The sequence below is a fragment of the Corticium candelabrum genome, chromosome 4 (assembly GCF_963422355.1).
Source record: "Corticium candelabrum chromosome 4, ooCorCand1.1, whole genome shotgun sequence".
Taxonomy (NCBI): Eukaryota; Metazoa; Porifera; class Homoscleromorpha; order Homosclerophorida; family Plakinidae; genus Corticium; species Corticium candelabrum.
The window spans coordinates 6972985-6987229 of record NC_085088.1 but is presented as its reverse complement, the minus strand read 5'-3'; the positions used below and the strand labels follow the sequence as shown (position 1 = coordinate 6987229).

The 14245-nt window shown below is 39.7% G+C and overlaps 1 protein-coding gene across 1 annotated transcript in view; it reads left to right on the top strand.

Annotated features, from left to right (window-relative positions):
- LOC134178294 (uncharacterized) overlaps window positions 1-14245 on the top strand; it is a 36220-nt gene that overhangs the window by 665 nt on the left and 21310 nt on the right. The window contains exons 2-14 of the mRNA XM_062645148.1: window positions 1457-1684; window positions 2768-2950; window positions 3022-3067; window positions 3141-3229; window positions 3399-3501; window positions 3565-3660; window positions 3718-3821; window positions 3880-4206; window positions 6546-6645; window positions 6701-6793; window positions 6852-6931; window positions 6993-7619; window positions 7683-7822. Coding sequence (XP_062501132.1) covers window positions 1477-1684; window positions 2768-2950; window positions 3022-3067; window positions 3141-3229; window positions 3399-3501; window positions 3565-3660; window positions 3718-3821; window positions 3880-4206; window positions 6546-6645; window positions 6701-6793; window positions 6852-6931; window positions 6993-7619; window positions 7683-7822 — 2196 coding nt within the window. The 5' untranslated portion in view covers window positions 1457-1476. The remainder of the gene's footprint in view (window positions 1-1456; window positions 1685-2767; window positions 2951-3021; window positions 3068-3140; window positions 3230-3398; window positions 3502-3564; window positions 3661-3717; window positions 3822-3879; window positions 4207-6545; window positions 6646-6700; window positions 6794-6851; window positions 6932-6992; window positions 7620-7682; window positions 7823-14245) is intronic.

Here is a 14245-nt window from a genome sequence, read left to right as displayed (position 1 = left end):
GCCACTGGGGGCATTCATAGGTGGGCAGATAGTGGAGAAGCTGTCAGATATGGAGGTTAGCTGCAATATAGGTAAGAAAAAGTTATACTCTGTCAAATATGCAGTTGTGGACCAACAGCATCTGTCTTATCAGAGTGTGGTGGGGCAGTTGTTGGCACCATTGTATCCTGGAAGTGCTACTATTGCTCAAAGATGATTTAGTGATCAATGTGGCAAGTTTAGGCCACCACTAAATATCCTTATAGCCATGCCAATGACCTATGATCTAAGAATACTTGGCATTGGAAGCCAGAGTTTGTTGTGGCAACTGTAGCCATCTCTGTATACTATGTGCCTATACTGGTGGTGTACCGATACTGAAGGTAGTACAACAAGTATTGTAATGTACTTGTTTGGCAGTGTTATAGACCCAGTAGCTACCTCTGCCAAGCCACGTACTGCATCCCAGTTCATTCGTCTCCTAGTTGAAAGATGTTTGCCCCAGTAGTCAATGAGTACACAAGCTAGGACAAGCACAGGCATAGCTGGTGAGACGACAGGGGAGTTTGCTCTGTCTAAGACATATAACGTTTGTCAAGAAATACAAGGCTCATGAGCTATCATTTGCCATAAACGAAAGCAAAAGAGCGACTGCTAATTGAAGAATAAAAATCCCGGAAGCTGTACATAGGTAAATAGATAGATAGATTTATACAAGAGATCTACGAATCCTGATAAAGATGCATAATACAAAAATAAATAAATTAGTATACAGTGCAAATGTGGAACAAGCCAGTGCACACAGAAGATGTCCCAGAAATAATTAACCACTGTACATAAGTCATGAACGCATGCCGAATGGCCTTGAAAGGGCAGAGCTGTAAGAGGGGCTTTGCTTGCATCTTCAAACCCCCATCAGGTGTGTGCATGACAAAGGGGTTTGTTTGAATCTGCACATTCACTTTAATCCTTTTGTAGGTGGAAGTTTTGTTGTTTCTCTACCCATCATATCTGTTCTCTCACTCTATTAACATTAACCTTGTTGGAAACTCCAATTTTCAGGAAGTAATTAAATATAGTAGAAGGTTGCACATATGCACTGTACCATTTTATATGAGTACATGACATGCAGGTGGATACTACTTATGATGATATTCTGTAATTAATTAATTAACAATTCAAAAGAGTGGGGTTCACAATAATTAGTCACTTGATTGTCTGGCTTAGCTTATTCGCATGTACCTTGCAGTTTCACATAGTTTGTTGATCGTGAAGGTTTGTTGTGAGTCTATACTAATTTTTTACTCTTAGTAATTTAATGTTGCTAGCAAGGCTATGCAAATGACAGAAATAGGTCTATCAGCATGTTGAGACTAGACGATATTTGGATGACCGGCAAACCAATAAATTATATTTATACGTAGTTTAATAACGGTTGTAGATTTTTGTTATTTTGTTAATTGTGTGAATTTATTAGGTGGTGGTACCCTTGTAGATATGGCTCACAGAGGTGATTTGCTTTTACGGCAGCATTTACAGCTGTCCGCTACAATTGTTACCACCAGAATACTCAATGTAGCAGCTAGCTTTATGGAGAATGGAGTATGGAATGTAGATCTTATTCAAGAATTGAGGGAGTCTTGTTTTGCTCATCTAAATCAGTTTGAAACACAAATGCAGTCTCATTCAAATTTAGAGCATCATGGTAAGCTAATCGGATAATAATTTGCATTTACGTTAACTGCTTTAATTGAAGCTAACCATTGAGCAGAAATGAGAATGTTTGGAATGTGTTCTAGTGGTACGTCATACTAGTGCATGTACGCACATGACAGTTAAACTTTGCTAAGCAGCTACAAATCAGGATTAGAAAAAGCACTTTAGATTTAGAATTTAACTGGTTTGGTGCTGGTGGAAACAGGTTTGTCACAGTCAAGAACGTACTATACTCTTTGTGAGGTCCAATCGCGCAGCAGTATTTTACTTTGGGTGTACATGGGCAACCACAGACAATGGATGAACATCCACCAACTTTCATGGTATAGGTTTTATCAGAACAGTCTAGTTCAGGGTTCCAATAGCCGCGTCCTGACAGGAATATAGAACAGAACTTACCTGCCTGCACTGTTACTTAACATAAATCAACTACATTCTTGTCTTACAAAAAGTCCACAGGAATCTAAACTTACATATCCACAAGCATCATTTATGTCCTGTATGTGATATAACATTTGTGATTTGAAGATAGACTACTTTAGTAGTGTTATGACTCTGTGGTCATGTGAAACGACAGGTAATTTTAAATAGATTTACAAGTAGTGCACTTAGAAGGAAAATGACTATTAGATTTACTGTTAGACAATATTGCAATCGTGACTTTCAGAAGGTTCATTCATACCTGTGGAAGTGCGAGTGTTCGTGTACTACTAAATTATTCAGTTGTTCAAACTAAATTCAACTCATTGCAGCTTTATTTGGCTGAACAACTGCTTGCTGTTTATATATTGATTCTGTAATGTATTTATGTTTTTTCATTTGTTTGTTGGCTGACCTTGCTTGCCTTCTTTTTGGTTTCTTGTTTTAAACTGTCTGTTTTGCTGGAAATTTAGTGAGTGCCAAACTCATAATTACATCACAAATTAGCATAATTTTGTTAGTCTGGTTTATCACAGGTTGGTTTGTATAATTCAAATACACAATTTTGTAATTTTTGTTGCTTGTTGAGTAATTGTTTGGTTTGTTGTAACTGTAAGCATACTAGTATCTCACGGAAATTGTGTGTCGTTAGCACAGCAATGTGTAGAGACATTTGCTGGCCGCATTGCAATGAGAATGCTGCCTGAGGTATCTGAGCTTCTTGAGGCTGGGGAATTTAGTCAAGAAGTGATTGACAAATGGAAACAATTTCTTGTTGCTTTGGAGGATGAATTAGGTATGCAGCTACAACAATATACAACTATAGAACTTGGAGGTAATTTTAGAGTAAATGTCTTATTACATAGGTATTAAAGTGTAACACTTTCCTTATGTGTTCTATCATAGGCACTTCTAATGAAACTGACACAGTATCTAGCATAGAGCATGAAAGGTATTATCGTTGAAGTTTTGAACTAAATACATTAATAATTTTTGAAAACTTTAAATTTGTGAATGTATCACAGCAGCAAAGGAGAAGCAAACAGAGAACAAGAACACGAGAGTGCAGGAAAACAGTCAACTAAATTTTCAGCAACAGCTGCAAATACTCTAGGTAATAATTGTTGTTTGCGTCTTCAATGAATGAATATTACTAACAATTTATTAACCTAATCTTGAAGATTCTTGCATATGCTGTTAAACACAGTTTACAGAATATCATGTGTTTACTGTTACAAAATTAAATCTACATTGATGATGTTTTATTGTCCTACAAATTGTAGATTCTCAACTGTTGTCTTCTGTAATTACGAAGTTCGAGAAAGTGATTTCTAGTTCTTCAGCTCATTCTGAAGTTAGTAGAATTGGTACAGCTGGATTTCAAAGGTCGCAACATTATACAGTACATACCAAGAAATCAGCAATAATATTAGTTTATGTCTGTTGTAGTGACACTGATTCAGTTAAAGGCAATGTGTCTGTAACTTTACATGCTGCAGCAAGAGAAATGAATAGCTTGCAAGCAATTGATGAAACAAAACTAGAGTGAGAAGACACAGACTAGCAATATAATAATGTTTTTTTTTTAATTTTTGCCAACAGGACAAAGTCTCCTTTAGTGAGACTGGGCAAAGAGTCACTGAATAGATTTCATTGTTCAGAAACAAGAAACAGTCAGAGTGATAAGAGAGCTGTTTTGAGCAAAGGTAAATTAGTTTTATATAAGTTTGTTTTGTCATGAATAATTGTGCCTCTAATATGTAGCTGTCAGTCCATCTGTATCACATCGTCTTCTTCTAATACTGAGTGTAGAGATTGCTTCAAAATGGAGAACAGTTGCTTCTAGCCTCCAACCAGAAGCAATGGATGAACGTTTGCAGAATGTGATTGCTCTTCAGCACGCAGGCAATCTTCAAAAACAAGCATTTCATATGCTCAAAGCTTGGAAGGACAAATATGGCCGTGTTGCGACTGTCAATACTATGTGTGAAGTGCTGATTCACGTCAACTGCAGGAAAGTGGCTGAAAAAGTATTAGGTAACAGGGAAGTGCAGCAGGTGCAGTCACAAATGAGGGAGACTGAACGTGAAGGTCTGACAATAGTCAAATGTTAATTATGAGTATATGAAAATAGTTTGTGTGCATCTGACTGCTTCTTATTCATTAATTACTTTGCATGATTATTGTTTTGAATGCATTTCCATCATTCTAAAACTTTTATGACTGTTGCATTATGTATTACAAACGTCTGACAGTATTGTGTTAATTTTGCAGCAATCTCAGCAACTAAAAATATATGAAGTTGTGTAATTTGTCGATATCCTGTAATATTGATTGTGTTGTCTTTCTGCATGCTCCTTTTAACTTGCTGTTATTTTCTGATTATCGGAAAACATTAACAATTGAATATTATGGAATAAAAAATGTTATAATAAATGTAGAGAACAGTTATCCAACACATCTCATCTTTATACTTTACTCATTTGTTCAGGTATAAATATGTTAGTATATCAGATCAGATACAGCCAGTTGCATAGTTACGCTTACATTTGTATTTATTAATTAATGACACGTATGACTAGCTTTTTTACAAACAGTGTGAATAGTGAGTGAGTGGCATAAACATAGAGTCTTTTGCTGTCCTAAGATAAGTCTTACGCTAATGAATGAACATGTTTACCTTTTTGTTAATTTTACAGGGTTGTCCCCAGGATTTTTGTAAGGCATCGCGGAAATTCTCGTGACCACGCCCCCGCACAACTTTTTACGCGACGCATTTTAATCTAGAAGCCTATCAAACTTGCTTGACAGTCTTAGAGATAGTATATATAGACCTGTACATTTACACAGTGTTCTACTGATATGAACCAAACCTAAAACGTATTTTGTTCTCATTTGTTGCAACGTTTTAAATTTTGGACAATTTCTACAGGGAATCAGATGCCATTACCTGTTAGAGGAAAAGGAAACACCTTTTAAAGTTTACAACAGTACGCCTTTTTACCGCTACACTTTGATGGTCACGTTTGTACAAAATACTGGCAAGTGCATGCCATGCGTGTGCATGATATATTTAGATCAAAAAATTCTAGCTAAATTGTCCTCTAGTGTAGATTCCTGTAAAGGACCGTCCATAATTATCGTATCTTTTAGCAATCTGAATTGTAGACAAAAGTGCATGCCTAAGTGAGAGTGTAACACCGGCATTCAAATTAATTAAAATGTACAAATTTTAATGACGTCATCATATCATTGTCACCTTCACCAGACCACTATTTGCAGCCAGTGTGATTGAATCCATAAGATTTGCATGCTATGTTGGAAGGTTCAAAGCTGCAATTTGATTAATTTAAACTCAATCAAACAATTAGCTGTTCTCACATTGTGCACACCACTATGTATAGTACAATATGTCGCAACTGACTCTCATTTGTTTACGTGCTAGATTCCCCACATGCTAGATTTCCCCACATGCTATAATTTTTTTCGGTCTCTATGGAGAATCTTGTCGCAGTTCTGACAAGTCTTCCTCATGTATTTCTATTGTTTATTGTTAGTTTTCTAAAGCCGTCTAATATTCTGCAGTAGCTACACCCTAAATTAAAAACGTTTAGTGATGCTAGAGGGGAAACTGCAGTTGCTACCGACGCAACTGTGGGCGGTGCATGACAACCACTGTTGCTTTTTGAGTACTTGTATTACAATCAAGTTCATACCATATGGCAGTCGTCCCCCTAATTGGTCTTATCATCACACCAAACATCCCAGGCCCTCTAGGCAAAGAACTAAAATAATATGCAAAGAATTAGTAGTTGCTTGCCTCAAACAACTTTGTAAATTTTTAAATACAAAGCTCCTTGTCTTCATAGCTACAATAGAGAACAGTAGACTCAAAGAACAACTGTTAGGAGACAGCTAATTATCAGTGTATGGTGACTCTAAAAGAATGCAATTAAACATTCAGTTTATGTCAAACAAGGTGGGTCTAGGACGGCGCTTTACACGTCACAATGCGGAACTTGTCAGTTTTTGGGTTAAATAATCATTGTAGCTACCCCATCTCCTTTTACCAGTTGTCTCCACCTGCTTTCATATACATGCTTGTACGTGCTCGGAATCCCGAGATCTAGAAATTTTCCCACACTGCGCAAAATGTGTGAACGGACTCTAGAGTAGCCGCTGCCTACTCAGTAAAGCACGGCGGGCCTGTACCAAGCGGGAGCCAAGGCATGGCGGAGCGCCGTGCCTTTTGTATGCTGGGGACAACCCTGTTTTATACGCTCATTGCTCTATAAGGCTTACTAGATATGTGCATGCTTTGCCATTTGAACAAATTCGGTTTCAGCTCACTGACTTAATTTTTGTATACTACAGTCAACTGTAGATAAAAATTGCAGAGGAGAGATAATCTGTAAAATTTAATTATTTAGATTTCTGTCAGCTGAACAAGTTGCCTATGCAATTGGAGAAAAACAGCTCTGTTAGTGTGGCTCAGTCTAAATATAGAAGTGAGAGAGTTCAATTTGGCAGGTCAGGATAGCATCTAACAGAAATGACAATTTGTTTAATATATGTTTGTTTATAGTGATTCTTTCAAAGACAAGGTTGCAGTTATGTCTTCACATCCAGAAATACAATGCAGAGATAAGCTGCAGATATCTGATGGGACAGAGCTAGAGTTAAGCGTTACAGAACAGCAAATTAAATGTCTTTACTGAAGCTTGTTTGACACGTAGAAAAATATCTGTTGTGGCACATCCTGACCATGCACATCACAGTCACAGAAACAATACAACAACTGTGTTAGGTGATGAAGGTGCGTATTTGCAGTCAACTACTATTTAGTTTTTTGTCGTATGGAAGTATATTATGTTTAGCAGGAAATCAGGTTGTCTCAGATCATCAGTTTCAATTGTTAAGTGTTGAGATTGCTCCCAAGTGGAGAAACGTTGCTCATTGTCTTAAGCCTGAGCCAATGCATGGACAGAAACTAGATGACATTGCTATTCAACATCCAGACAACCTGCAGGAGCAAGCAATTTGTATGCTTGAAGCGTGGAGAGACAAATATGGTCATACTGCCTCTATCAAGACGTTGTGCGAAGTTCTTATCAATGCTGACTACAGAGCAACTGCAGAAAAAGTATTTGGGAGAACAATTGTGGAGCAAGTTTACTCACAGATGAGGGGAACTGACACTCAAGGTCTGACAGTTTGGGAGTGCTGTTTGACTTGTTTTCAGCGTTTCGTGTTAGCAGAGCCTACTGCTGCATTATACACGTTGGCAGAAGAAGTTGGCACTGATTGGAAGCCAGTGGCTGTCTATATGCGTTTATCATCTCGGCAGATAAAGCTTATTGAACTAGAGGCTCAGATTCCAAGACAGCAGGCATTTAACATGCTATGTCACTTACATTCCAAGATGGGCAGTTGTTTCAATATTGATGAGGTACAGAGACAATTGCAACAAATCAGAAACAAAAAACAAGAAGTGGAGTTGAAAAGCAAGTTGCAGTCTTCGTACCTTACGGTATTGATTATTTTTATTACTGATGTTGTCATTTTAGATCAGATTTTTCCTCAGAATATTCGTGATGACGTGAGACTGTGTGGAAGACAGACAGAGTTGGATGCTATTTCTGAAACATTTTGGGAAAGCAAGTTAGACAAGCAGAAATGCCAAGAAATTCCCGAGTTTTGCTTGCAGGTAATCACTTTGACCATAGAACAGGATTATATTCAGACTCTTTAGAGCATAAACTGACCTGTCTAACTGTTTTGGGCACAATTGAGATGTTAACGTTATGAAAGACAATTATTTTTCAGCAATACCAAGTTTAGCCGATACTACTAATACTGATACCTTGTGATCGGTTTCCAAGTATCGCCTGATACTGATACCAATACCAGTACTGACATTTCAATTCTTTGTGGTGGTCTTAACTGTTAAATCAGAAAGAGCACTGATTCAAGAAATGAAAGCCTTGTCTTTACCTCGACATTACCTTACTTGTCTACGGCAACCTCTCCCCGATAAGACTATGAAGTTCTCGAGCCCGTGGATGATTGAAGTTGGCTGCTTTCTGAGCTTTTTTACATGACACCTTACTGTTATCTACTGCTGAGACCACAAAATAAGACCAAATGCCACTGGCATGATATCACCATAATAGAACCCACATCTATTAGATCCGCATGTGGGGTATCGGCAAGCAAAGTTTTATCGATACTCTAGTATCATTGCCGATACCAAAACCAATATCATTATCTGTGGTACACCGGAGACACTGTATTTTAATTAAAAAGTGCTTATAATATAAAGGATAACTGTTACAAAACTTTATGCTATGTTGTTTTGGTTTACCTATTTATTGATTTATTTACCACACTGGTGTGAGAAACACTATCTAAACTTTTGTGTTTTTATCGGGATTAAGAAGATATGATCTGCAGAATTACAGTACATTTGCACTGTTTAGGTGATAGTATTGCATTACTGTAGGCAGGCTTACTGTAAAAACTGCAGATGGGGCTATTGATGGACACGGCAAAGTTTACAGTTGTCAACATGCAGTGAGGGAAATGTTGTTGGTGTTGCTGTACTGTATACATGTAGTTTCATTTTTTGTTTTGGTCCTGCTATGCCTAAGACCACACTGGGTGGCAACTTGTGTCTATGTTTTCTTTGTGTTGTTGTAAGTTTACATGATGGGACAAGAATAACAACTGCCAGTGTATCAGTCTCTGATATTAATTAGTTTGTAGGTTGTCCACTGTCGGTCTCTTCTTGAGGGATTGCTCAAATTGGACAGAGAGGATTTGACTGCACACACGGACACTCACACACACACACACACACACACACACACACGCACACACACACACACACACACACACACCACACACACACAACACACACACACACACACCACACACCACACACCACACACCACACACACACACACACACACACACACACACACACACACACACACACACCACACGCACACACACACACACACACACACACACACACACACACACACACACACACACACACACACACACACACACACACACACACACACACACACACACACACACACACACACACACACACACACACACACACACACACGAACACACATCGTAGCCTTGTTTACGATGCTTTGGGTTTAATGGGACCTGCTGAAGACAAAGCCAGCATAAGTTTAGCGTAGCCTGCCCACTTGTTTTTCTGTTCTAGAATATAGCGAAGAACAGTGGCATTGTCATTAGCACGAACTGCCTTACGGAATCTTTGTCCTATTGTGTATAGAAGAGTTCTTCTTGACAACCTCTTAAGGCCATAAAAACTACATATATGTATAGTTTCCTGTCAGCGCCCGCATCACTCGCGAACCTCCCGCATGCCCTCCCTAGAAAACTGCACATGCGCCATTTGCTATATTGTCACGTGTTGATCTAGTATATCAATGTGGCAGCTGCCAACATCATGGCTCTGATGTGCCTTACAGTGTGTAGTTACTTTTAAACATATGAAAACTGTAAGCCTCTGAAACGTATCTTAGAATAACATGCTAATATTGAATTATGAGTAGAAGAATGTGTTAATATTAAACAGATACCACGTACACGTGTGCGTAAATTCAGGAAAAGGCTGACACGATACTATATAGTATTTCGTATGGCTTAAATAGGCAAGCAGCCTCATCTTTGACTTGTTGTCTATGTGGTTAGATGTGAGTGTACATTTACAACACAGTAATGAATTAAGATGTTTCCTTGCATATAGGAACGTTGAAACGTTGCATTCTTGTACACATGGTACTAGCAGCAATAAGAAGGAGAATGCAAAACCTGACGCAATACTAATAATGGAAACAATGCCAAAGACCTCTTCTGTTAGTAACTGCAGAACCTGATGCAAGTTACATATCATAATTTTAACGAAGAAAAGGTGGCACAAGTGGAATCATTAGTATTGTCATGTAACATTAAAGGGCTATTGTGCCTCAGAATTGCTTCCGTTAGAATCACAGGGCCTTGCATGAGTCTGTGGATCATCTGACATTAAGGTTGCTAGGTTCAGCGATAGATCTAATATATCCTTGCCCTTCTACCTGTAGTTGCCTGTTTCTGCATGCTCAAATGAAATCTAACGTAGCTGGGCACTATTGTGAATCCTCTTTGCTCAGCGAATCATTAGACAATAACAGAAGCAACCGACAAAGAAGAAATTGGATTTATAGGTAACTAAAATGCTGCCTCTTAGAAATGATGAACAAGGAGATTTTACTGAAACCAGCAGCAATTTACTGTTTGTTCCTGTCCTGTCATTGCTGGTGATGTCTACTGCAATTAAAACAGAAGGAGCCTTCTGGTATAGTCTTGCTTTCAGTCATTTTTGCGCTATGTTTGTGAGCCGCAAACATGCAGCAGTTCGGAACTGTGCGTTGAAAAGTGTGAAATGGTAGGAGCAAGAGAGAGCCTCCAAGTATTTCCCGCAATGGCTCCGCCACAACTATTAAGCCTTGACCGGTCCTCTTTCGTGAAATACGATGCAAGAAATGCTCCAAATTGCGTATCTCTCACTGTCTTGTGGAGTCTTGATTGGAGATTGTCTGGCTTTTCCAACAACTGATCTAAAATGGTAAGACTTGCTCTGCACTGCTGCCCAACTTTTTTTTGAGACTTATTCAAAGCATTCTTCAAATCTCCTGCAAGTGGTAGATTTCGACGTAAATTAAAGTCAATTGTAAGAGCTTCACATATTTTGTGTAAACGGAAATGTCTAACTGGTAAATTAGACGAAGTGTTTGCCCATGCTCCAAAAACCGCTGAGCTGGTTGTCTACAAAGCTTCTGTTAGACCAAAGCCCCGTATTTGATTCTCAGTGTAAGCTGTTGACATTGTAGTGTAGTCAATTTACGTCCAATAATGCTCTCAAACGTACTGACGGTCACGCTGACGGGCCATATCTGTGACTAAGCCTGGTGGAACAGTCCGAAAGAGATGGAACACTTTTGGTCCGCAGTAGCGTAATAATAATAATGATGATGATGATGATTGACTGGTCTTCCAGTTGAGGCAATCTGGACAAGAAAAGCTTTTCCGATTCAGCTTTCGTAAGGCTAAGACTTTGTAGAAACGATGCCTTTCTTAGTTGGGTCCCTAAAAGCTCCATACCATCAGATCGTACGGGAATAGATTATGGCCAGTCTTGAATACCATTCAAACCAAATGCCTCACATTCTGAATCTGTCAACTCAAGGCCAATACTCAATAAATTTTGAATTATTATCTGTCAAATCAAGACTTTAGCTCTTTGTACGTAGACAACACGTCTTGTTTGTGACCAAGGGTTGTAACATAATCAAGACAGCATGGCGTTAATGTTGAAGAATTCATGCTGTTTACCAAACCAAGAATTGGATGTAAAGCAAGAGACAACAGAAAGGGACCCAATGGGCCACCCTGTTGAACTCCTTTCGCTGATGTTACATAACAAGTTGACTGGCCTAGCTTGGTTGTCAATAGTGATGGCCTGGCATAACATTTGGAAATGTACCGAAACAACTGTGGAAAATGAAGTGCAACTTCGGATAGAATAGGTCGATTGGCGACTTACAGAGTTGAATGCATTTCTGGCATCAAGCTTTAGCACAATCCAGTTTGGATTTTGTTGCAGAGAGAGCTGAACTAAGTGTATCATCATCTCTGACCCTCCAAGAGTGCATACTCCATACTGATGCGGAGAAAGGTAATCCGCTATAATTTAAGCATATTGATTTGACACTAGTCTACGAATACAACCACCCACAGCAATTGGACGAACTCCGCGGAAGAATTTTATTGAGAGCAATCAATTTTGCTCCTACTAACACTGCAGCAATTGAGTCTGGCAAAGAACCGGCCACATAGCTGTTGCATGCCTTGAGTATCAAAAGTGAAGAATGATCTTTATCCAAAAGAACTTTCAGATGTTCGAACCTCCAACCATCTCTACCAGGCGCTTGACCCATTGAGACATTTACACAATGTTTCTTGAAATGATTTCTGTGTAATCTGAGGAGGAGGACAAGTCGGTGGATCAATTTCTAGACAATTTCGTTTAGATGGAAGATGTTCCGCTCTCAACTGCTCAAGAGTGGCTTCTGAAAATGAGGCCACACTAGGACTAGTCAGAAGGTTTGCTGCTCGAGATATTTCACCACATTGTATCTTAGATACTACTGACCGAATTACTTGAGTAGGAAGGGAATTGTCTGGTGCATTATCATTGCTGGTTTGACTAGCTGTTGTTGGCGTAGGCATTGATAGAGTTCCAACCAATTTTCCTCCATAAACATTGCATATCTTTTCTTTTATCTGTTTCTTACCAGACCTACTTCCTCTAGGTAATGATTGCAATAACAGCCTAGGAATCAATAAAAACAGCTTCCAAGCAGTTTCATTAGAACTGTCTTCAGCAATTATCTTCAAAGGAACACAGCAGCTGAAGCTGGCTTGCAAAAACATTGGCACTTGCTTGGCACTATTGATCACATTGCTATTGAGGCAGTCAAATGTCTACTTTGTTGAGAAACTCCCAACCACCTAAAACTTGACCGTCAATTGAGTCATGGGACTCTCGTCTCGAATCAAGTGTCAATCGCACATCAGGATAAGAGATATCAACAGAGAGCGTCGTACAAAAACTGGTAGACATTTGCTGTAGAGCGACGTCAGTAGGTGATGTCCGTGTGCGCGAGGTCTGTCTCAAGCATTTTTTCATATGTAGCTCAAGTAGATTTGGAACCATTGTGCAAACTTTGAATCACATATGGTTTATGACAAAAATCACAATGCCTCAGGTGATGTTTCAGAAGAAATTCCTCAGGTATCTCGTCGATGTCATAGTTAGATCGAATATGTTGAAAAACACGATACCTTTCACCATGTCTGTACCTTGCAACGCTGCAGTTCTTCACAGCACATACGATTTTCTCTTTAGACGTCATTTCGCAGCTTTGTAAAATCACTCAAACGCTGCTTAGCCATGGACAACAAGTTAGTCTCTCGTAGCCAGACCCCTGTCCGCCGAGTCATCCTGCCGGGCGAAATGGGGTCTGGTGAACAGACTTTGATGTCGCTGTGTGCCGCGTAGCCAGTAATCGGCTATCTAAAGACCGGATTCGGTTTCTAAATGCTTCACTGAAGACCAGACTGGTATGCTAGCAGTGCAATCCTATCTCATTAGCTTCTCTTGTTTCGTAGAGAACAACTCGAAGACTACAGCTAGAGTCGTTACTGTTTGTGAAATCTACATGTCTACAGCAACAATTAATTAAACGCGGCCGCGGGAACGTTGACGTCGACAGGCTAGGCTTCCATCTCCTAAGCAATCTGTCATGATTGACGTCGCACATAGCGTTTGTACATAGCGTTAATTGTGCGCTTGTGTCACAACGGAGACTGAATGCGAACGTACTCGATGTAAAAAAGTAATGCACAAAACACGTGAGATGATTACCCAAACACAGAAAGACGACTCATCTTGTGTCAATGACGTCAGCTCCAAGGCCTGCAATTCCAGGACCAGATATCGCTCAGTCTGGACTGTTCGCGGTCGCTTTAAGCCTGGTTCACAATACACCTCGCGTCGCGGCGCGTCAAAGGAGGCCGTTTCCGACGCGACGCGTTGGATAGGATTTTTTCCTATTCCAACGCGTCGCGTCGGAAACGGCCTCCTTTGACGCGAGACGACGCGAGGTGTATTGTGAACCAGGCTTAAGACGTCAAAACAGCAAACAGCATCGAGTACGTTCTCATCCATTCAGTGCGTTCGCATTCAGTCTCCGTTGTGACACGAGCGCACAACGCTAGACGTATGACGTCGAGCCTGCCGACGTCAACATTCCCGCGGCCGCGTTTAATTGTTGCTTTGGACATGCAGATTTTACAAAGCGCAACGACTCTCGCTGTAGTCGAGTTGTTCCCTACGAAACAAGGGAAGCTTAATGACATAGGATTGCACTGCAAGCATACCAGTCTCGTCTTTAGTGAAAAATATAAGAAACTAAGTCCGGGTCTTTAGATAGCCGATTTCTGGCTACGCGGCACACAGCAACATCAAAGCCTGTTCACC